General features: G+C 54.0%; 1 protein-coding gene across 2 annotated transcripts in view; it reads right to left on the bottom strand.

Annotated features, from left to right (window-relative positions):
* Nucleotides 1-24,531, bottom strand: part of LOC118692565 (ankyrin repeat and fibronectin type-III domain-containing protein 1-like) — a 189,211-nt gene that overhangs the window by 152,498 nt on the left and 12,182 nt on the right. For both annotated transcript variants that reach the window (XM_036392470.1, XM_036392472.2), the window contains exons 2-3: nucleotides 15,821-16,014; nucleotides 9,546-9,763 (exon numbers count right to left, since the gene is read on the bottom strand). In XM_036392470.1, the coding sequence (XP_036248363.1) occupies nucleotides 9,546-9,763; nucleotides 15,821-16,014 (412 nt within the window). The remainder of the gene's footprint in view (nucleotides 1-9,545; nucleotides 9,764-15,820; nucleotides 16,015-24,531) is intronic.

The raw sequence follows: 24,531 nt of genomic DNA, 5'->3' as shown, positions 1-24,531 counted from the left end.
CAAAGGGGGAAAGGAGACATGGCAGACCCAGTGTCTCTGTCAGGTCTGCCCTGTACATGGCAGTGTCCCATAGAGCAGGGTGGCACTGTCCTGCCATATCCCACTGCCAGGGAACTACTGAACGTCAGCTCTGTCACTGTGAGCCCCACGGGAGCTGTGGGGCAGGAGGGACAGGTCAGTGTCTGTGTGCCACAAAAAGCCATGTTCACATCGAGTTCTGCTCTGTAACAACATCCCCCCAAAGTCCCTCCTGCCCCAGCTGAGATCAGCAATGCCCAGCAAGCAGCAAACCCTGCATGAGGTGCTGGGAGCTGCAGCAGGACAAGCACACCCTGGGAGCACCAGTGTCACATCCCACCACTCACAGGTCACCCTGGAGAGTGGGCAGCAGCACAGAGCTGAGCCTTGGCTCCATGTGCAGGGACAGCACGGAGCCCTGGCAATGCTCACTAATGATGGGCAGTCAGATGTGACCACTGGGTGCTGACACAGTGACCCCCCAGGGCTGTGGAGCTTTGGGAGCTTCCCACAGAGTCCCAGGCATAAGGAATGGGGAAATTGTGAGGTACAAGAGAGCTGGAGAAGGGCTTTGGACAAGGACTTGGAGTGACAGGACACAGGGGAATGGCTTCCCACTGCCAGAGGGCAGGGATGGATGGGATATTGGGAATTAGGAATTCTTCCCTGGCAGGGTGGGCAGGCCCTGGCACAGGGTGCCCAGAGCAGCTGGGGCTGCCCCTGGATCCCTGGCAGTGCCCAAGGCCAGGCTGGATGGGGCATGGAGCAGCCTGGGACAGTGGAAGGGGTGGGATGGGATGAGCTTTAAGGTCCATGCCAACTCAAAGCCACCTGGAATGCCCTGCTGCAGAGGCTGAGAACTCGGAACTCTGTAGCGAGAGCAGGGCAGGTCCAGCTCTGCAGGCAGAGGAGGGGAGGAAGGCTGCAGCAGGAGCAGGAGGGGAGGAAGGCTTGAGCAGCCGGGGAGCAGCAGCAGCAGCAGAGCGGTGCTGCAGAGACCCCTGGCAGCGCTCAGCTGCTACTGCAGCCACGCTCCCGCACTGCCCCGCAGCTCAGAGCTCGGGTCCTCATCCGAGAACTGCCTTACAGCCCCCTGGTGATTTATCCAGCACAGCCCAGGGAGGCTGCACCTGGAGAGGCTCTGCAGCCGCAGTTGATGGCACCTGGCACACACCAAGTGCCACCTCCACACAGCCAGGGGCTCCCAGTCCTGCAGCTGAACCCACCTGAGTCTCTGTGAGGCCACAGCCATGTCCCAAAGGGCTTTTTCAGGCTCAAGCACCTCCCTGTAGGAATGTGCTTGTAGGGAAAGTGCTCTGAAGGATTTAGACCTCAGGCTGGCAAAGCACTTTCTTCGCTAGCACGCTCCAATTGCACAGGAAAGGCACATGGGGATGGCACCATTTGCTACAAACCTGGGGCACCTGCCTCCCTCACAGCAAGAGACCCAAAGAGCTGCAGACTGTGGGTCTGAGCTGTAAGAGGACACATAACAATAGCCAGATTTCCTTTCTGAGATCTGGGAAACAACTGCAACAGGCTCAAGAGGAAGAGCAGAGGAACACATCTCCAGGGAAACAAAAGGAAGGACTGCAGTTGGACTAAGAGGCCCCATGGGCAGCAGGGGATGGGATTTAGTACACCTGGTCTGAGCAGTGATCCGGCTGGATCCAGGGACCTGCCATCACAAAGCCATTCTTGTGGTAAACCCCAGAAGAAAGGGAAATCAGGATGACAAAACCCACCAGAGTGTGCACTTTGGGATTAACAGGAAGAGCCCCAGCAGCCAGGACCTCTCCTGCTGGATGTCAAGGCCAGGAAGGGCCTGGGCAGCAGACATGTGGCCACTGTCACCATCACAGCCAGCTGTTGGGAAGGGACAACCAGCCAAAGGCAGGTGGAGAAGCTGAAGCTCCCCCTCACACAAACAAGACACTGATCTGCGTTGTGCCAGCACAAGCCCTCAAGCTCAGGGGGTTGGAGCCAAAAGCATTTGATTTTCCACACAGCTGGACCATTGCTGGCTGCAGCCCAAAGCATCCCCAGCCCACCCTGCACTGCCAAAAGCCCAGACAGGCCTGCAGCTCCAACCCTAAAAATCTTCTGAGTTTCATGTAAGACTCCAGTCCTGCCACAGAGGAGGAATACTCCAGCTCACAAAATAGTGTCTCACTTTTAATCACTGTGGTTATTTTCTTTTTCACACAAACTTCACAAACCATAGGACACAGTGTACATTTTTGGTGAGTCTCGCTGGTAGAAGCAGAGTAAAATTGGAAGTTGGCAAACGACTCTGCTCTCCTCCTCAGCCCTGCTGCTCGCTGAGCATTTCATGTTCCTTGTGCAGAAATATAAATGGTAACACATCAGAGGCTGGAAACAGAATCATAGAATGGATTGGATTGGAAGGCCTGTTAAAACTCATCCCACCCCCTGCCATGGCAGGGACACCTTCCACTGTCCCAGGCTGCTCCAAGCCCCATCCAGCCTGGCCTTGGGCACTGCCAGGGATCCAGGGGCAGCCACAGCTGCTCTGGGCACCCTGTGCCAGGGCCTGCCCACCCTCCCAGGGAACAATTCCTAATTCCCAATATCCCATCCATCCCTGCCCTCTGGCAGTGGGAGCCATTCCCTGTGTCCTGTCCCTCCAGGCCTTGTCCCCAGTCCCTCTGCAGCTCTCCTGGAGCCCCTTCAGGCCCTGCAAGGGGCTCTGAGGTGTCCCTGGAGCCTTCTCCTCTCCAGGTGAGCACCCCCAGCTCTCCCAGCCTGGCTCCAGCCCTTGGAGCATCTCTGTGGCCTCCTCTTACTCACTCCAGCAGCTCTGCAGGTGGGGTCTCACCTGAGGGGGCAGAGTCCCCCCCTCTCCTGCTGCCCACGCTGGGAGACCACCCCAGGCCTGGGGGGTTTGGGTGCACACGGCTGGGGCAGGTCCAACCTTCATCCACCATCATCTCTAAGTCCTACTCAGGACTTCTCTTGATCCATTCCCTGCCCAATCTGTGCTTGTGCTTGGGATTGCCCCGAGCTGGGTGCAGGAGGTTGCACTGGGGGCTTGTTGAAGCTGCTGCTTGTCTCTCTGCCAGCCTGGGGGATGCCCCGTGCTCCACAGCATCGCCAGCCCTCGGCAGGTGGATCCAGGCTCTCCTCCCCAGAGCAAAGCCAGCAGAGGGAGCAAACACTGCAGGTTTGCAGGGAGAGCGTGGTGGTTTCTCACTGTGGTTATATTTTGAATCTAGAGGTTATGTCGTGGGAGCTTGCATAAGCTATTTGGAAAGGTGGTAGAACCCTGGTTACTGAGAATTTGAGACTTTCTGTGCTGCCAGGCACTGACCCCCAGGAGAACATTGCACTTGACCTGAGGCTGTGGAGAAGCTTCCAAAATGAAATTATAGAACTGGGATTGTGGGTGTGGAGTTTGAACACAAGTGTGTAACATCACAGGGTGGGAAACTCAGAGTATAAGGGTTTAGAATATAGCAATATATATAAAGCAAGATGGAGGTTTTAGGGCAGAGGCTGGTCCTTCTTCTTCACCTTCTTCTCCATGGGTTTGGGTGGTTTTGTATAATTGGATAAAAAGGTCTGCATTTCGGGCCATGGGTGGTTGGTTATTGGATAAAAAGTAAAAATAATTAAGGTGTCATTTCTTAATTGGACAGTTTAGCCTTAAAAGGCCTTGTAGAGAGAGAGATGGGGCTCCATTTTTAGTTTGTTAAAGTGAAGTGCTGCAGAACTCAGGGTTTGTGAGACTGTGACAGAGATAAGAACTAATAAACATCTGAGTTCCAACAAGAAATACCATCTGACACTTTTAATCCTGACCCTGGCCAAAAAAAGATAAAAACTCGACAGAAAGGCCCAGGTTAGGACCAAAGCTAGCCTGCATATTTTCTTGGGAAATGACACGTCAGTCTCACTAGCACCCACCCTGCAATGACAGCATTGAAATCAAACCCCAGGTCTGGTCCTCAGTAACAAAGCCCTTCCAGTTTCAAGCTCAGGATCCCACATCTTCTGTGTGTTAATTTTAGATTCCTGTGCCTTGAACTTTCTCAGCACTGGGCCCACCTCTCACAGCAAACAGGAGAGGCCTCACCCACCCCAGCTCATTCTGACTGTCCCAGCCACCTGGTCCCAGCCTGGCTTTGACAAAGTGGGATGTGTTACACTGTCCCCACCCCCAGCAGAACCCCTCTCTACCAGCATGGCCCGCAGCATTCCCCACAAACCGCTCTTCTGCTTCCTAATTCCTCCCACAGGAGACATCTCCCTTTGTGTGGGAATGCTGAGAGCAGTCTCACAGCACGCTGTGCTCCTCCTGAGCCAGCCCTGCTTTCCTACAGGCACCACAAAGCACCAGCTGGGACGTCACAAGCTGCTGTTGTAAATAAAACCACGTTCACCAGAGAAATGAGCCGGGTACGTTTGGGTTTCGAGCTTTGCTGTGCCTGTTCACTCCCACACTAATTTGCAAAGTGGGGTGATTCACAGGGAGCCTCTTCCCAGCTCCCAGGGACTGCTCTCCAGGGAATGAGTCGCTCTCTGGCTCCAGAAACACGTTATTTATCAGGTTTGGGTTTTTCTGTCGAGCACTCTGTGAACAAGTCGGCAAGTGAGCAATGTGGGGAGGGGAGGCTGGGCACAGCAGTGATGCGCAGAGCTCAAACATCACCTGCCTTTGCAATTACCTCCCTCAGGCAGTCACTGCCACTCTGCTCTGGGAGCTGAGGCAGTCTGTGTGGAGCTCCAGGATGACTCTCATTGCTCTGCTCCACCTCCTCACCAAGCACAGCTGACCTGCTCTCACGTGGTCATTTTTTCAACACAGAGAAGCTGTGGCTGCCCCTGGATCCCTGAAAGTGTCCAAAGGCCAGGGCTTGGACAGGGCTTGGAGCAACCTGGGGAAGGTGTCCCTGCCTATGGCAGGGGTTGGGATGAGATAGTTTTTAGGGTTCCTTCCAAACCAAACTACCCTAGGATTATATGATTCTGTGACTCTATTTTTATATATGTATTTATTTTTATCACACTGAACTCCAGACACAGCCAGGAATCTTCTGTCAGCTTGCTGATCCCTTCTGAAATCAGGTATGGGAGTGCATGGTTAGCAGTGTCAGAACAGAACCCAATATAATACAGCAAGGACAGAGACACCCCCAGCACGGAGAGAGTGGGAATCCACTGACCAGAGGGATCATGGCAGGGTGACATGACCTTGCTGTCACCATAAGCATCACCCCAGAGATGTCTCCTGGCTGCACCCAGCAGACTTGGGGAGGTCCCTACATGCTTAGGAATGAGACCAAACCATTGGGATAGTGCACAGATGGGTTCTACCAAGGTCCTACCTTGTCTCCAGCTCATGTGGCACCCAAAACCCAGACCAGGATAATCACACCCCATGGACTGGTGCTGCTCTGGGGTAAGGCAGTTTCTGCACTCCTCAACATCCCTGCAGTGACCAGCAGGGACAGGAGGCATTTCTGGGTTGATCATGATTCATTGGAATAGGAAAACCTGGACAGGTACCTGTCAGCTGGTGCCAGCCCAGGCGCTGTCTGTGACTCCAGCAAGCACCAGGTGTGACCAGGTCTCTGCCACACAGTGAGTTCCTCCCCTCACTGCCTCCCTTCCCAGGCTCTGCTATCCCAATCCACCTTGTCTCTGTCATCATTGCTTTGTCAGGCAGGGATCTCCTCTGCTCAACTCATCTCTAGAACTCCCGAGACAAACAGAGTCTAAGTGTTTGCTGCAGGGCACAGACATTTCATATCAGAATCACTGCCTGGAAAAATACCATACACAAATAATAATAATTAAAAAATAAATTGGTGCATGAGAGTACAGAGTAAAATAATTAGTGCAGAGGCAGGAAAACAATACAACCCCAAGTCACCTACTTGAAACCTGCAGGAACTACAGTGAGCAGAAGTGTCCGGGCAGCAGGGGGCAGCACCAGGGATGCCACAGCAATGCCAAGGGCTGCTCTCCTCCATCTCCCCTGCACAAACTGGGTGACTCCTCTGCAGTGCTCAGAGAGCAGCACATCATTTCAGAGCAGCAGAGGGGTCAGGGTAGAGACCTCAAACCAAGTTGGGTCAGCATGTGGGACCCTGGGCACTGCTGGCTCCTTCTCCTCAGAGGCAGCAGGGTCTGTGCCATAACACCACAAAATGAGTGGGCAATGCCAGAACGACTGGCCTAGATACAGAGAACTTGAAAATCCCATGGGGGAAAGGGAAGAGCACAATTCACTCAGAGCCCTGCTGCAATCTGCACTGACTGTCCCAGCAACCACCACAGAGAGTGACTCAGCCCTGGTGACCTCTTTTAATGCTCCATAAGGTTAATGCTGAGTTTAACAGGGTTAATTCTGCCTTTAATGACCAGTTTTCCAGTGAAGGCAAAGAGATCAGCACAGTCTGTAACTCAGCCACGTCTCACTTCTCCTCCCCCGGCAAGGGACACTGCAGAAGGTCCCATCCCTGCTCCTGCTGCCCATCTCAGGAGCCAGCTGGGCACAAAACCAAAACAATCCCTTGGCCATCACCGAGTGACCCCAAACAACATGCCCAAGGTCTCAGAGCACAGTCCCAGCCTGGCCATGGTCGCTGTCTCTGCCACAGCTGGAGTGACTGGGACAAGGCAGGGATCCGAGTGAGAGACAGATGTCAAAAGCAATCAGCCGCTCCCCTGTCTCCAAGGCAGGAATGCTGACAGCACTACAGGCCTTGGAGGAGTTAAAAGGAAAGGCTTATTAGAAAGAAAACTCGTTCTGACAATCGCAAAAATTGGAATTCATTTAAAATTCAAATTATGCAAATTCCAGTAATCTGTACGTGCAGATCCATCACACAGCAGAGTGGGACTGCAGACAAATGCCACTAGTGACATGGCTGGAGAAATCCCACCCTCCCCAGTGCTCTGGGAGGAAGGCAGGTGTGCTGGCCTCAGGCAGGCATGGGAGGAGCAGCTGCTCTGGGACTGTGGGGCCAGGCTGGATTTGCAGGTGCTCCCTCTGCACTGGAAGATGCTTCAGCAGCCCTGGCAGCATCTAGCATGTCAAAGCCAGGGGAGCAGGGAAGCCAGATTCCAGTATTTTCACATAAATTATAGCAAATTCTCCCTTGGACAAGCTCAGGTGCCCATGACCAGCACAAAGCCTTCGTTAGGCAGCACCTAATCACATGGATGTGAGGTGGCCACACAGCACTGGGTGCATGTGGGCAGCAGGTCTGCCCTGTCACCATCCATCCTGCCCTGTCCCACCCAAAGCCTCAAGAACCTCCCCTCTCTCAGCAATTCCCAAAATTCTATTTTTGGGAAAATTTAAAACCAAGCCAAGCAGCGGCAAAGGTGGCTCAGATTGTCAGCACAGAAAGAGCAAAGCCAGAAATCGTCATTACAGGCTGGGGAAGTGCAACAGCCCAGAAAAATGAATCCAGTTTCTTCCTAAAAAACGAGCCACTGTGATATGGTAAATCATGCTCCCTCCTGTGGGTGCTGTGCCATGCCTGAGGAGAGCAGATCCCACCTGGCAGCGATTCCTTCCCAGCCAGGGCTGGGCAGAGCTGGTGTCATGCAGGGCCAGGGCACAACATGAGCCCAGGGGAAGCTACAACACCTCCAGTACAGAGATGAAAACTAACTAACCCAGCCATGGGAGCACACAGAGCCCAGAAATGTCCTTGGAAATAATTTCCCCAGCTTGGCAAGATCTCTGCTTTGAACTTGCAAACCTGGCTCTGGGGCTGTGTTGGGAATGCTGGTCCTGTCCTGGCCCAAGCCTCAACCAAGCGCTGCCAGTTCACCTTCCTCCACACTTTCTGCCACTGCTGAAGGGCCCTCTGGAAGCCCTTTCCAAGTAGGATGAGTCTGCTTTTTTCAGCAGGTCTCACAAGGTCAGAGCCCGTGTCTGAGTCTACAGCAACAACTTTTACGTTGGAACGAGCCAGAAATTATTTAGCAAGGAAAAAAACCCCACATCCCACAGAAAACCTGCTCTCTTCCTTGACAGACAGCCAGCTCTGAGGGTACACGAAGGAAAGCTAAAGGTCCCCAAAACCTGAGTAAGTCAAAGGCCAAATCAAACTGGCCACAGACAGCACAGAGAGGTGCTGGCATGGCACCGAGCAAGGAGGGACAGGGGCTGCCCCACAGGAAGAGCAGAACCCAGCTCTCTGCAGGTACCAGGACACTGTGCTTAAAACCCAAGTACTTCCACACCTTTTGTGACCATCTCCACTGCAGCACAGAGGCTATGGGGAACAGGTCCCACAGAGACACTGGAAAAACATCCCTGAAAGACAATGGTCCCCAACATCTCAGTGCCCTCCTGTCCCTCCTGGGTACAGCTTGGAGCCACAGATCCAGGCAGACAGAAAAAGTCTGACAATTCCTTACCCCACAGCAGGGCCGCCTCATCTTAAACATCTCCAACATCTTTCAGCAGTTCATCAGGTGCCCCATCCTGCTTGTGCTCATCGCCATCCCTGAGGTTTCAAGTGCTTCCTGAGCCCGAGGCAGCAGTTCCCACAGAGAAGGTTCATTGACAGTGCTGGGACTGTGACAGCTCCCACAGACTCACCCACAGCCCTCACTGCTGTCCCCAGCACGCTCTGAGACCGGAGTTGCCCTCCCAGGGGCAGAAGCGATGGCTACATCCAACAATGCAGGCACAAGCAGGAAGGGTGAGCTCTCAGACCCACAGTGCCCAGGTGCACCAGGAGAAACCTCCAGTGTGACCCCAGAGGGACCAGCCCTTCTTCTGGGGCAGAGGAAGCCTGTGCACAGCTTGGGGCAGGTGAGCTGTGCAGCCTCAGCCCATTCCCTGCTCCATTCCCATTGTACTGGCTCTCTCAGCCATTGCAAATCAACACCGAGTGCTTCTCATCCCCACGGCACCTGAGCCCTCATTACAACCCCGAGCCGCTAACGAGACGGGGGAAGGACATCCGAGCCGCGGGGTTTGGTGTCTCTGCGAAAGAGAGGAGGCAGAGCCCATTAAACATTGATCAGAGGCTGCCGCAGCTGCGGTGCAGCCCTGACGCATGCCTGCTGTCCTGCCACCAGGAGCTCGCAAGGGCCAGGAAGCTCTGAGCTGCCCCAAGGACTCGGTGCTGGCTCCTTGTTGCCCCAGCCCCTCACCGCTGGCCCCTGATAAACCTTTGGAAAGGTGCAGTTCCTCACAGACACGAAGCCGAGGACAGGAAAACTCATTTCCTCCTTTCAGCCTTGTTCCATGCTTTGCACAGCAGTGCCCAGAGTCCAGGCCCTCGTCCCCCTTCACCCAGCTGAGCTGCAGCCACCCTGAGCCCCTCGGAGCCAGGGGGACAGGACCCCCCGGAGAGGAGCTCTGTCACGGGCTGGGCAAAGCCGAGCTGCCACCACCATCTGCTCCACCACTCTGGAGCAGCCTCTCTTTCTGTTGTTTTACTAATGTTGGGCACAAAAATAGCTCTCCAAGATGTCAGTGCTTTTGGGAAGCCGCGCGTGTGCGAGCGTGGGCGGCCGGGGCCGATACTCACAAACTGCCGCCGCAGCTTGGTCCTGACGCGCTCGGCCTTGCTCTCGGCCGGGTGCACGGCGTAGCTCAGGGAGCCCAGGTGGTTGTCCACAGACAGGCTCTTCCTCATGTAGAAGGAGCGCGTGCGGAAGTAGCTGAACGGGGCGTCCTCCACGGCCGTGCCCAGCTGGGGGGCCCTGGGGGGCTCCGAGCAGTCATCCTCCAGCCGCCAGGCCTCCCCTGCCAAGGAGAAGGAGATGTGTCCCCATCAGAGCGTGACCCAGACCTGTCCTACCTCTTGAGCCAGCTCTGGGGATGCCCAGTGGGTATCCCTAGACCCCCTCTGGCCGTCCCACATCCATCCCACCCCATCCCATGGGGTAGAGACACTGGGAACTTACTCCGATGGCAAGTCCCTCCCACAAATCCCCACGTACCCCCTGCCCCAGGCAACAGCCCCTGCACTCAACCTGCCCACCCAGGTATGCACAGACCCCACCATCTCCTGGCAGGAATCAGCCAAATACAGTTAGAATCATGGAATGCTTTTTGCTGGAAGGAAGCTTAAAGCTCATCTCGTTCCAACCCCCTGCCATGGGCAGGGACACTTTCCACTTCATCAGGTTGCTCCAACTCCAGTCCAACCTGGCCTTAAAGTCTTGCTTTGTGAATGAGAAAAATGAGGCATCAAAAAGTGTTAAAAATTACAAAAGAATTCACTGCCATCTTCTCCTACAGGAAAAAAAACCCAAAACACTTTATGGCACAGCCAGCAGCAAATCAACAGCCCCAAGAAGGAGAGAAGCCAGACCTCCCTTCTCCACCTGCCCGTCGCCAGCAGCAACAGGATGCAGCAGTGCAGGGCTGAGAGCCCCAGGGACAAACCTCACTAACACTGCCACAGTGGTGACAGTCGCAGAGCACAGTTGGCACCATGCAGGGCTGGTGAACCCACAGCAGGACTGGCCACATTTAATCGCAACAAAAGGGAAAAAACAACAAAACAACAGGAGATGTTTCCAGAATATCACTGCTGCGCTTTTTTCCCTTCGGCTCAGATTGTCACCTGCTTTTTGTTGCCAATCTCCTCTTTACATCTGGAGCTTGCCCTCCCTCCTCCCCTCAGCCAAAATCACTGCTCAAGCCATGACAAACAATCAATAAAAGCCTCAATCTTGAAGCCTTCTCAATTATTAGCCCAAAAGGGCATCTCACGGGACTGCCTCCAGGGGCTCTCCTCCTCCTGCAGCCTCTTACCAAGGCAACATCCTTTGCTTCTCATTTCTGAAAAACCTAGCACCTTCGAGCATGAACGACCATGATCCTGCTACACCAGGGCTGAGGAGCAAAACACTTCTGGGGTTTAAAGCAGATAACGGCCCTAAGCCCCAGTTCAGCAGTGCAGTCCAGTTTACCCAGCAAGGCTGTGGGGTTTACATGGAATATGGTGAGACACAGGCTGGACTACGAGCCACCAGAAGAGGAACCACCTACACACACTGCCAGAGGGCAGGATTAGATTGGACATTGGGAAGGAATTGTTCCCTGTGAGGGTGTTGAGGCCCTGGTATAGGGTGCCCAGAGAAGCTGTGGCTGTCCCTGGATCCCTGGAAGTGTCCAAAGCCAGGCTGGACGGGGCTTGGAGCAGCCTGGGATAGTGGGAGGTGACTCTGCTCAGGACAGGGCGTGGAACAAGATGATCTTGAAGGTCCCTTCCAACTCAAACCCAAACCATTCCATGAAAGAGGCAACCCAGAGCACAGCACTCCGAGCATCGTGTAGATTTTTTCTCCCCTAGTTTCAATTTAATAAGCTGCTGCTGCTCCTCTCCAAATGTCACCTCACACAACACAGGAACTGCTGTTTGAAAGCTGTGATTATTCCATGCACAAACACGTCAATCGGAGGCAGATCCAGACTGCCATCATGAGACAGCATCACTCTGGGAGCGCAGCAGGAACACTGACACAGGAGAGGCAGGGGACACGCAGGGAAATCGCACATGAAAGGAGAACCCGCCCCCGTGCTCACCTGAGATGGCCCAGCCACTGCCTGTGCCATCCTGTGTCCTCAAGACTGTCCCCTCCCAGCCCCAGAGCTCACCCAGACACAGCCCCCACCACTCTGCTGCCCTGAGCAAGGGAGGGCCAAGGCCATGTGCTGAATGAGGGAAAGGATTCACCTGCTGTACCCACACCTCTGTGCAGGGCACCTCACCCAAGGACGAGGAGCTGGGTTTCAAATCCTACAGATCAGCTGTGCCACATCTGCTCTCACTAATCCCAGCTCCCCAAGGATTTTGCAGCTTTTGGTCTTGTCTCTCATCTACAGGAGCTGCGTTCTCCAGCAGGAGCTGGACCAGAGGCAGCTGCTCCCTGGCCTGCCCAAGGGGTTATCCTCACCAAACTGGGTCCTTCCTCCCTGCACAGAGGGAGCCACCACAGGATTTTGTCTACCCCAAAATGCTTTTCTACCTGCTAAAGGAGCTTGTCCTGATTGCTACCAAACAAGTAAATCAATGATCAAGCCCAGAATGGCCAGAAGGGGAAGATCAAGAAGTAGAGAATCAAAGACTGGTTTGGGCTGGAAGGGAAATAAAAGCTCATCTCATTCCAACCTCTGCCACAGGTAGGGATGTTACTCACTAGATCAGGTGGCTCAGGATCCCATCCAACCTGGAAAGAAAATGCCAGGAACAAAAGCAAGCCCACAGACTGGAGGCCAACTCTCCTCATGCTCTTGTGTCTGGGAGCTGCTCACCCCTCTGCCACTCAGAGCTGTGCCCTCAACATCAGCACCTCTGGAAGATCTCCTGACCATCTCCTGCAATAACAATTTCTGCAAACCCTTTTTTCTTTCTGAATTTGAGGTGCTGGGGAGGACACACATCAAAGGATGGCGGGAACAGCAAGGACAGAGACCCGGTGCCTCTCCAGTACATCCTCTACAAGTAGAAGAAAAATTAATTCCAGGGTCCCGGTCTAAGCTCAAATCCAGCTGCTTCCTTGTGGCTTCTTTATTTTCCTCCCATGGGCACAATTCCCAATAAAGTCACGCCAACCATACTATGAGTTAACTTCTCCCCAGATCCACAGCAGGGCATGGAGCCAGCTCCTGAAGAGCTCTGCATGTTGCCTGACAGACAAGGGAGAGTGGAGGCAGGGAAGTGCTCCAGAGTGGTCTGCTCCTTCCAGGTGCAAGAGGAGGGAACTGCAAGGGACCAGGCATGTAAACTATGCAGGGAGTTTCTGTGCAGGCTGCAGCTGAGGGCTGCTGCAGTGGTCAAAGGCTGAGAAGAAGCCCCTGCCTGATGTAGAAGGAAGAGGTGAGAGAGCAAAAGGAGGGCTTTTCCTCAGTCCCACTCCTAAATGTCCACACTGGAACAAGGGATAAGAACACTGGAACAAGGGATAAGAAGCAACAGGCAGCTCATTGCTCTGTGCCACCAGCACATATGAGACCTCCTGGCAAACTGCAGTGTGACACCCAAGGGATAATGGCTTGGACAAGGCAGGCACTGTCCCCTGTCCAGTCAAGCCCCATTTGTGTTTGTCTTCTCCTCTCCAGGGCCTGGAGCTATAAGGATATGGGGTTAATCCTGGAGCTGCTCCAGGCAAGGAGTTGAAGGATATAGGATGGAGAGGAAGAGCTCATAGCCTGTCCCAGCTGACCACAGTACTGTTATGGGTGTCCTGCAGGGGAAAAACAAAACCAGACCAGCAGGAAACCCAGACCTGCTGACCAGCCCAGCCAGCTGCCAAACTCATGGAATGAGGTGGAAGGTTGTTTTGAAGGGAAAGAAGGGCTCTGGGAGGCTCAGCCACAGGTTCAGCTCTTCTGCCCATCTTCAGGGTCCCAGCTCCCCACCAGGCACCTTGGTGTCCTCACAAGGACCTGCAGAGGAGCTGTGGTGCCACAGCAAGACATCCTCCTGTGACCTCCCGTCAAGTGCCAGGGCACATCCCTCCTCCAGTGCTGACACATTGGAAAAGGCTGAGGAACACGTCCCAGTGGTCAGATGAGGATGTCACATCTCATCCATGCCAGACATAATCATGTCTTCCATCTTGCTTGGTGATTCCTCTGCTCATGGCCCCCAGAACAGCAGCAAGCAGTGCAGTTCCTCTCCAGAACCATGAACTCTCCCTGAAGATGAGCTCATCACCTCTCCTAAGGACAGCCCTGCTCCTGCCATGTCCCTGTGCATGAGCCTCTTCCTGAGCTGGTTTTGGTCCTGCATCCCCCCACCTTGAATGGGGAGTGGTAGTACCTGCTCGCAGCAAATTCACCACTTCTTTAGGGAAAAGACTTTATCCAAGAATGATGAAATGGTTTGGGTTGGAAGGGACCTTACAGCCCATCTCATTCCAGCCCGTGCAATGGGCAGGGACACCTTCCACTATCCCAGGGTGCTCCAAGCCCTGTCCAACCTGGCCTTGGACACTTCCAGGGATCCATGGGCAGCCACAGCTTCTCTGGGCAGCCTGTTCCAACTTCTCTCCATCCTGATACCCAGCAGCCCAGCTCTTGCTCATAAATCCTTAGAGGAATCCTGCATTCCTGGTCAGCATCCCAGGGCTCGTTAACCTTCAGCACCACATGCTGCTCCATTCCCTTTGTGCTGTCCAAATGTCCTACCCTGCCAGCAGTGGCATGTCTTCTTTTTCTCCTCCAGGACATCATCCTGACAGCCTTCATAAGTAAATAATTAGCAGGTCCTAATTGAGCCAGGAAAACAAAGTGGGAGAATCTGGACTGAAAACAACACACTCATTCATCTACTGCTCTGGCTGTGGAGGGAGCCCTCCAGTCTCCAAAGGTTTTCCTACTCCTGCTCCTCTTGGCAGCCCTGGCCCCTTCCAGCCACGAGCAAAGGAAGATCTCAGACACTTCTTAGGTGCACTCAGAGTTTCCATGACTCCTGCTGTGCAGGGAAGGTGTGCAGGGGGTTTGCTCCAGGACAGTTGTTCCATGGAGCACGAGCCTGTCTGCACCCCCAGGACAGCAGGAGTCTGCAGCAGAAGGTGAGGTGTTTGCAGTGGGGCCGACCCACAGAGCAACAACACCCCACAGTCTTACCCCAGCCTCCCACTCCCATCCTTCAGCTCCAGCACAGCTCCCTGGAAGCACCAACAGAGCAAATGGGGACCTGCAGGTGTGCAAGGGAGCTCTGGATGCCATGTCCTTCGTGGTGGAGGCTACACAGCTTTCCCACAGGTTTCCTCCCATTCCAAGACCCACTCTAATAATTTGATGGGCTGAAGGAAAACCCCCAGGTCCCACACATGGCAGCAGTGGCTCAGGTGCTGCAGGACGCCCAGGAGTTCTATCACGACAAGAGTGGCAGGATGGGCTCAGCCATGTGCAAAGATCTGCTCTGTGCACAACTTTTGGGAGAATTAGTAGCATCAGGAAATGAAATGCAGCATGCAAAGCATCAAAATTAAGCCAGGGTTTGGACAGCTGCTCTGCTGAGCAACACAGGGATCTGACTGTGAGAGGGGTAATTTAAAAAAAAACCCATTAAAATAAAAAAATCCAAGGGTGCTGTTTGAAGGGAGCTGTTTTATAAGGGTTTTATTCAGCACTCGACTGTCATCCCTGGCTTCCAGGCTTTATCTTTGTTTCAGTGTTAATAATCCCTCTTCCCATCACTTTTATAGTCCCAGCGTGATTCTGCTGGCACCAACAGCACTGAAACACTTTGACCATCAGCAGCTTTGCCAATAAACTTGCTCAGAGCAGCTGGCCAGCAATATTAGTATTTCATCAGGATCAGCATGAGAGTAGAACAACATTATAAAAATCCTTAGGGCTGACCCAAAGACCAAAACACAGTGCTAGGCTGGGAGCATTTGCAAATTTCCAAGGCCAGGGCTGTGGGAAGAGCACAGCAATGATGTTCCTGCCACCGCTCCTGGTGGAGACCAGCTACAAGTGCCCTGAAGTGAAATAAGAAAGAGGCACCTAGGCCTGGGCATTGGACAAGGAGGCCCCAGGGTGGTAGCTCACCCCAGCACCCTTAGGCAGAAGGCTCCAAGCATCACCCCTCCACCTCGGGTGGCTTCCAACAACCTACTCTTCTTTTTCACCAGCATAATATGAAGGATCGGGAGGTTTAAGTATCAAGCTCAAAGAAAGACTCAACCAAAGGGGCAAAAACCCCAAAAGTTCACCAAGAAGTGCTATTTTCAGAGCAGAATAAACTCCAGGTGGGCTGGAGTGGGATTTGTAGCCCTGGAGAAGTGGGAAAGCTTTGCTGGGATCCTGTAGGCACAGAGGGGCGGGTGCACTCACCGGCAGAAGGGACTGTGCAGCCTTTCTGGTGCTCGGAGGCCGAGTGCTTCTTGTAGGGCTTCTGCTCCGGCATCTCGTCCCTGTAGGCGGCGGGCTCGAGCAGGGGCAGCCGGCTCAGCACCGGCGACTGCGGGATGCTGGGCAGCGTCCGCGACTTGCCCAGGAGCGGCCGCTGCAGTTTCCTGTCCAGAGACCTGCAGGGACACAACGAGACAGGGCCTTCAGCAGCTGCCATGGGACACAGGACATGGGACAGGGGCATTCAGCAGCTGGGACGGGACACAGGACACAGGACACAAGACACAGGACAGGGGTGTTCAAGAGCTGGGACAGGACACAGGACACGGGACAGGGGCATTCAGCAGCTGGGACGGGACACAGGACACAGGACACAGGACACAGGACACAGGACACAGGACACAGGACAGGGGCATTCAGCAGCTGGGATGTGACACAGGACACAGGACACAGGACACAGGACAGGGGCATTCAGCAGCTGGGACAGGACACAGGGCTTTCAAGTGGTGGGAGGGGTCCCTCAGGCCAGGACCCCTCTGTGACACACACGCAGCCCCTGGCTGAGCATAGCTATGCCTTTCATGGAATCATGGAATTGTTCAGGTTGTAAAAGCCCTCTAGGATCAGTAAGTCCAACCCTTACCCCAGCACTAAACCATGCCCCTAAGTGCCACATCCTCAGGTCTTTTCAACACTTCTGGGAACAGTGACTCCACCATTGCTCTGGGCAGCTGTTCCATGAAGGAATTTTCCCCATATCCAATCTAACCCTCACCTAGCACGACTTGAGGAGGTTCCCCCTTGTCCTGTCCCTATTCCCTGGAGCACAGCCCGACCCCCCGGCTGTCCCCTCCTGTCAGGAGTTGTGCGGAGCCACAAGGTCCCCCCTGAGCCTCCTTTTCTCCAGGCTGAGCCCCTTCCCAGCTCCCTCAGCCCCTCCTGGTGCTCCAGCCCCTTCCCAGCTCTGTTCCCTTCCCTGGACATGCCCCAGCCCCTCCATGTCGGTCTTGTCAAGAGGACCCCAGAACTGACCCCAGGACTGGAGGTGCCTCAGCAGTGCCCAGCACAGGGGATGGTCACTGCCCTGGTCCTGCTGCCACACCATGGCTGGTGTAGGCCAGGTGTCATTGGCCTCTTGCCCACCTGGGCACACCTGGCTCAGCACCACACTGCACCCTCTGTTAGCAAAGCTGTTGCTGTGCCACTGAAGCCTTCTCCCCTGGCCAGGTACTGTAATTAGGATTAGCATCTTGAGCTGTAAGGCATAACCAGCACAGAAAGAATTCAAGACCCCAGACCTCAAAACTCCCAGATAATCTGAATTAACCAAATGAAGAAACCAGACGGTTCAAGACTGAAGGGATAAAAATTTCCTTTGAGACAGTGAAACCCCATCATCCATAGCACCAGAAAGGGATTTGAGGTAGAAAACAGGTCACTGGACAGGTACTAGGGAAGATCCAGACTCCAGAAAGCCAGACTCACACAGAAGGGACTGCAGAGGTCCCCAGGGTGTCATGGAACATGTAGAAACATAAATTCAATGTCTCTGTGAGGTCAAAACTCAACTGAGTTTGATGCTGGGGCTCCCAATCTGCCGGGGTGAGCAGGACACAGCCCATGAGTCAGGGTGACCACGCACAGCCACCCGTCCCAAAGCCCAGAGGCAGCCCAGGGCCACAGGGGAGCGTGGTCCCTCCTCCTGCTCCAGCCCAGAGCCACAGGATGCTCCTCAGGTGCCCTCCTGGGGATGACACCAGCCCCAGCAGTGCTCCAAGGAACCCAGAAATGCCATAAAAAGGAGCAGAGCCCAGCACCTGTTGTGGGGTGTCCCGGGCTGAGGGTTACCCCAAGGCTGTCCCCTTGTGCCCTGCTCTCAGAGAACCCACAGCTGAGCCCAAACGAGCTCCCCAGTACACCCCAAGGCTGTTCCAGAATCACAGAACCACAGAATGCTTTGGGTTGGAAAGGACCTTAGAGATGATATTCCGATGCCCTGCCATGGGCAAATCTCATAATGAACAGTACAGATCATTCAAATTTCCATCTAAAACTCAATTCTTCACTGCTTATGCTCATTTGTTCTTGTGCCAATATTAACCTTTAGCTTAAATAATTATCCCCCCTCTACGATGTTTGCTCCCATGATTAATTTCCATTATAATGAAGTCCCAGCCCCTTTCTGCCTGCCTTTTTCAAGGCTGATTAACGCAAATTCTTTCAGTCTCCTCTCACAAAATTAGCTTTTATTTCCCCATGGATGCTTCCACACCCCTCACTGCCCTCCCTCTCTCTTGGACTCAGCTTTTTCCACCCATTCTGGAGCATCACAGAATCCCAGGATGGTTTAGGTTGGAAGGATCCTTAAAGCCCATCTCATTCCACCCCCTGCCGTGTCCAGGACACCTTCCACTGTCCCAGGTGGTGCCAAGCCCCATCCAGCCTGGCCTTGGGCACTGCCAGGGATCCAGGGGCAGCCCCAGCTGCTCTGGGCACCCTGTGCCAGGGCCTGCCCACCCTCACAGGGAACAATTCCTAATTCCCAATATCCCATCCATCCCTGCCCTCTGGCAGTGGGAGCTATTCCCTGTGTCCTGTCCCTCCATGCCTTGTCCCCAGTCCCTCTCCAGCTCTCCTGGAGCCCCTTCAGGCCCTGCAAGGGGCTCTGAGGTGTCCCTGGAGCCTTCTCCTCTCCAGGTGAGCACCCCCAGCTCCAGAGCAGAGGGGCTCCAGCCTGGTGATCATGCAGACCTGAGCTCCTGATGCAGACAGCAGGGCAATCCCTCTGCCTCCCTGCACGTTCCACCACTAAATTTTATCCTATTTCATGCTCCAGTGCTCAGGGTCACACAGGCAGAGTCTATCATGCCAAAGCTCCTGACCCTCAGTGCTGGCCTGCCACTGAGATGTTTGTCACAACAGCTCTGCACTCCCATTCCAGACGCAGCAGCAGCTCCCAGTGGTGCCAGCCTGGTGTCACTCTGGAGGGCAGGCACAGGGCCAGAGTGGTGCCACAGCTGTGCAGCCACCTCCCAGGGACGGTCACACCAAGCCCTGGCACAGGGGCCAGGGCAGAGGGCGAGCCCAGGCAGCCCTGCCAGCCCCACAGGGCACAGAGCAGGGCTGGGCAGCACATGCTGACATTGGGTCAGCAGTTCATTGCTATAAATCAATCACATTCTCTCTCAGTTCCCAGGTGCTGCTGCTCTCTGGGGCTGGGCAGGGGCAGCACTGCCCGGGACAGCAGTGCCTCAGCTGTGCCAGGCACTCAGCACCATCCTGCCACCCCAGGCCCCACGCTTCAGTGGGATCAGCATGGAAACAAGATGTGCCAAGAGATACAAAGCCAGAATTAGCTTCCCAAGCAGTTTCCATTCCAGCAGAACATTTGTACATCTCATTGTAACATATTTCACTGGCACAAGGCAACAGGGACAGAGCTTAACACATCACTGTGCTGCATAAATGAGCTCAAAACATTCCTTTTTCTGTGCATGTAAATCCCAGGATACCTGTGTACAGCTCCATCACCTGCAGAACCCCATTAGCATTTTAGTGCTCCCATTCCTTTTGTGCTCACAGGGCCACTCACAAGAGTCACATGGGGAAAAAAAACAGAAGAATTCACTCTGTTAGAGAAGCAATTTTCAAGCTATGTATCTTCAGGCAGTGATTTATATTGTCAGAAAAAGCAAAGCTACTAGAAACCTGTTTACCACTGAAATCTGAGCTCAAATTCCCAAGCACAATTCAGCTCTATGGATTTACTATCCCACTTGTCATTGTTGAACCACAGCTGGCACATAAGTACCCACAGCCCCTCATTCATCCCAACCCCCTGGTGGGGTGGGGAGGAGAACTGGGAAAAAGTAAAAACCATGAGCTGAGGTAATAATTGAAATACAGTTGTTAGTGGTGGTTATTATTATTATCATTATTATTGTTGTTGTTGTTACTGTAATAAAAATGGAGATAAGAGAGAGAGGAATATAATCCCAGATAGACAAGTGGTGCCCAGCACAATCTGTCACCACCCAAAAAACTCAGCCTGTTCCTCAGCAGCAATAGGCCTCTCCCAGCCAACCCCCACATTCCACACTGGGCATGACATTCCATGGTCTGGAATATCCCTCCCAGTCCTTGGCACCTCCTGGCGGGCAGAACATGGGAAATGGAAAAGTCCTTGACTAAGGGAGAGCATTTCCCAGCAACAACCAAACCAGCAGTGTGTTATCAACACTGTTCTCATCCTGAACCCAAAACACAGCCCTGGACCAGTTCTGGGAAGAAAATGAACACTCTCCCAGCCCAAGCCAGAGCTGGTGCACAGCTCCAGAGCTATCAGCAGCCACTGCCCAGCAGGACCTGACAGCAGCAGGAAGTCACATTGCATCTCCGTCTGCTTCCCAAGCAGGCGTCCCAGCTGGGTGCTATCAAGGATGCCACATCCCATTAGTAAAAATCCCTGATGGAGTGTAAAGCTCAATTAGAAAAGCCACAATCAACACTTTACAGCCTATATTTAGCTGCCGTTGGGCATTTGGGTAGGAAGGAGAGCACATAATCGAGTCATGACAGGGGTGGAAAAATCCTCCTGGCTGGGTGTGAGAGCTCAGGCAGGAGCCCAGGGACAGCTCTGTCACTGCCAGTCCACAATCAGATGGGGAAATGTGGGAACATCATCAGGGCCAGGTCCCTGCCCCAGGGACAGCCATGGGGAAGAAATTACTGTGCCAGGCAGGGGGCAAGGCTGCTCCAGCACCCCCAGCCCGGCCACAGCCCCACACACCCAGCAGAACTCATCTCCAAAGCTGGGCTGTGTCCAGCACCTTCCCATGGTGATGTCCTTCTCCAACCCAGGAAAGACAGGGGAAGGGTTCAGATAAAGGGAAGGGAGGGAGAAAGAAAAGTTTGCTGCAAATTAGAAGCCAGCTCCTGCAGCCCTCCTGCAAGCTGGGACAAACTGCACCCATCTCCAGCCTCCCCTCCCAGCTCGTCTCTGTGTGGGAGAAGCTGCTCTCTGGAGAGCACTTCCAGCCCAACCCAGAGAGCTGGAGTCTGCAGCTTCCCAGGGCAGGATGAGGGAGTCACCACAGCAGCCCCGGCAGAAGCCCAGCAGCACCAGAGAGAGCAGCAGGAGGGAAAAATAACCCTAAACCCACTGCTCCCACAACCCAAGAAGGACCCCAGTAAGCCTCACTGATTTATATGATTTGCCCAGGAACAAAAAAAGGAAACCTCCTGCATGTGTCCTGGAAATACCTGTGGATGCTGACCCTGCAGAGATGTCCCACTCCTGGGACCAGGGGAGCCTTCGTGCTGCCACAGTGCCCAGTCCTGAGGCAGGCTGCTGCTGGAACACAGCAAGGAGAGGAGGAGGTTAACCTGGGGGGGAGCTAAGGAGGGAAAGGGGCAGGGCAGCAGCTACTCCAGACCTTGCCCCAGAGCTGTGACTTGGTGACAGCCACATGCCCTGGGAGGGACACGTGAGGCCATTTCCAAGATCAAGGGGGACAACACGTGTCACAAAGAGCTCCCAGCCCCAAAACTCAAATCAAAAACAGAGTAGACAAAGTGCTCCTCCTGCAGCACCACACAGCGTCCCACAGGTAACTGGAGGGGGCTCCTCCACCCCCTCAGTTAATTAATTCACTAAATCTACCCAGCAAAGGAAGTTGATAAAGCAGAAGGTTGGGGGAAGAACAGCTAAATGTGGTACAGGCTGAGGGGGTGGCAGGGATAGGGGCCAGGAGAGCCCAGTTATTGCAGAGGGACAGGTCTCCCAGATCTTCCTAGCCTATGGCTGCTCACTCACTTGCCAGCCCACTCCTCCAAGGAGGTGTAACTTAGCAACCTGACCTTAAAAACTCAGCAAGGGTTCCAGCTGGATTCAGGAAAATGAGAGATGTTACAATCCAGGAGGAGCCATTACCCACCAAACTCCCCCTGAAAGCAGGTGGGGTGTGGGGAGGGTGTGCACCTCCTGCACAGCCTGAGCCCCATGGCAACACAAACAATGGCTGCAAAATGGAAACAAATCAACACAACACCCACATCCATTCCTGAAACAGCTTGTGGAGATGCAGCTGGGTGTGACAGGTACAGGGGGTAGGGATAGATGGGATACTGGGAAGAAATTATTGGCTGAGGGCTGTTGAGGCCCTGGCACAGGGTGCCCAGAGGAGCTGTGGCTGCCCCCGAATCCCTGGAACTGTCCAAGGCCAGGCTGGACAGGGCTTGGAGCAGCCTGGGACAGTGGAAGGTGTCCCTGCCCATGGCAGGGGGTAGAATGGGATGGGCTTTAAGGTTCCTTCCAACCCAAACCCTTCTGGGATTCTGTGAGGTTCCCCCACAGTGCTCAGCTCCACGGCACAGGATTCACCCTGTCCTGCCATGGTGCCTCACCCCACTCAGTGTCCCTGCCCAGGGCAGACACAGAACTCAGTCCTGGGACACTCCACCAGGCTGGGCTCAGCCCCCAAAGCCCAACTGTGCCTCTGACCCCCCAGGAGTGCACAGTGCTCACTGGGGGTGAGCTCTGCTCTGAGCCACGGCGCTGAGCAGAGATTTGAGCAAGGATCTTCTCCATCCCCCCCGAGAGCAGAAGGAGACAAGCCAACATCCACCTGCAGCTGGTTTCTGCAAAGGGGCTCTGCAGGAGAAGGCAACAGCAGGAGGAGAGGGGAAGCACAGGAGGCCGTTGTGCATCAGAAGCTCTTTCTGGACAGAAGCACAAGGCAGCAGCCCCTGGGATGTGCTTCAGTGCAGTCTAACACCCAAAGCAGTGGCAGGACCCCATGGAGGGCAGGGAATGCAGTTTAAGGGGATCACAGAGCAGTGCTGAAGCCTAGGGAAGGAGTATGAGAGGAAGAAGTCAACTGGTAACACAGAGAGTAGCCTTGGAAACCAAAGCCTGAGGATTTTGGCAGAGCATAGCCTTTGCAGGGCATCCTCACCTGTTCAAATCACCAGTTTGCTCTGCAAACCTTATCAGCTGTGAGCAAACCTGTGAGTCACTGGCACTATTTCCAGTGACCCTGTGGATGACAAAGCCAGAGAAAATCACTGAGAAATCTTCCTTTCGCATTCAAAAACACCCAAACAAAACACCTTCCTTTCTGGCTGGCTGGTGTATGTGTGTGAAGAGTGGAAAATGAGAGCTGAAACAGAGCATCTTTCATCTGACTGTGAGACAGTTTCAAAGCAAAACAAAACCCAGAACAGCATTCAGTGTGCAAGTTCAGAAAAGGAGAAAACCAACCATGTGAAGCTATAAAAATACCTTCCCAGGCTCAGCTGTGAGCTGGTAAATACCATGATTTCCACCAGCTGGTTTCAAAAGCTTCTTCTCCTGCCACCTCTCCGACTTGCAGAGCATCTCTGCAGCAGGGCCATCACCCCAGCACTGAACTAAACACCACTGGCATCCAGGGAGTAATTGCTGCTGTCCCTACAAACTGCACTTTGATTTGAAGGGGTGTGGGAGGGCAGGACAGGGGGGTCACACACCCCTTGTGTTGAGGACAGCCCTCAGAAAACATTTCAGAGCTGCCTGGAGGAGGATTCAGCACCATTCCCTGCTATGAGCCCCCTGTGCCTGAAGCCCAGCCCTGCTCCAAGCACCCAGGAGATTGGGAGCCAAGTACCAAATGACCCTGAAAAGGGCCAGAAGTTCTTTTTGTGGCAGATGCTCACACCCTGAGTTCTTGGTCACACCAGCCACTGCCCACAGCCTCTCTGCCACCAGGCATTTACCCAGTGCTAAAGAGCTGCTGCTGCTGCTACTCACCCCTGGCACCACGACACCATCCCGGCACACCAAGCTGGGCAAAGCCATCCCCAGAGAAACAAGGTGAAAAACACAAACCCTTCATGGCAGCACTCACAAACTATGAGCTGTGGCTGTGTTTTGTAGCAACGCCTCCATTTCACCATTCACTGGAATGCAATTGGTGAACAGATAAGGAAATGCATCAGAGCCAGACACTGCCATTCATTCATTCAAAAGTATGTTGGTTTCATCGTTAAAAGAATCTTTTTTTCCAGCTCTGTTGTAGGCAGAGAATGTCATCCTCAGGCAAGGGGATGCTCCCTCTACTCCCCAGGCCAGGAGCACCCCATGGGGCCCTTGCTGGTGGCCATCCTGCCCTCTCTGTCACCCTCTGTCCCTGTGGTGCCACCAGACCATCCCCTCCACATCCTGCAGTGAGAGGAGCCCTGTGCACTCCCTGCCCTCCTGCTGCCCTGATCACACCCCACTAACAGGGGCAGAGCAGGGACCAGGCACTGGGGAAGGCTCTGGCAGAGCCCAGCTCAGACCTGCCGGAGCTGCACCTGCACAACAAAAAGTCCACAAAGACAAAAATTCCCTAGGGCCAGGGAAAGAAGTGGGAATATTCATGGAACATGAACATTTATCCTGCTCACTGAGTTCTCTCTGATAAATGGGGAGAGATGGCAGACAAAGGTGAAATTAATCCCAGCACAACAGTGGAGCAGATGAGCATCCTCCCTCCTGGCAGCTCCAGAGCATGACCTGCATCCTCAGGGACCAGTGTGGTGACTGTCCCAGGGTCCTCGTGCTTATAGCCAGGCTATGCCATCCAAATGAAGCAGACAGGATGCCAAAGGCATCTGGGATGCTCCACAAGAGGCTCAGGGATCACTCTCCAGACAGAGTAGCTCTGAGGTTT

The sequence above is a fragment of the Molothrus ater genome, chromosome 16, assembly GCF_012460135.2.
Source record: "Molothrus ater isolate BHLD 08-10-18 breed brown headed cowbird chromosome 16, BPBGC_Mater_1.1, whole genome shotgun sequence".
NCBI lineage: Eukaryota > Metazoa > Chordata > Aves > Passeriformes > Icteridae > Molothrus > Molothrus ater.
The sequence above is the reverse complement of the archived record's forward strand: the minus strand, read 5'-3'. Positions and strand labels throughout refer to the sequence as shown.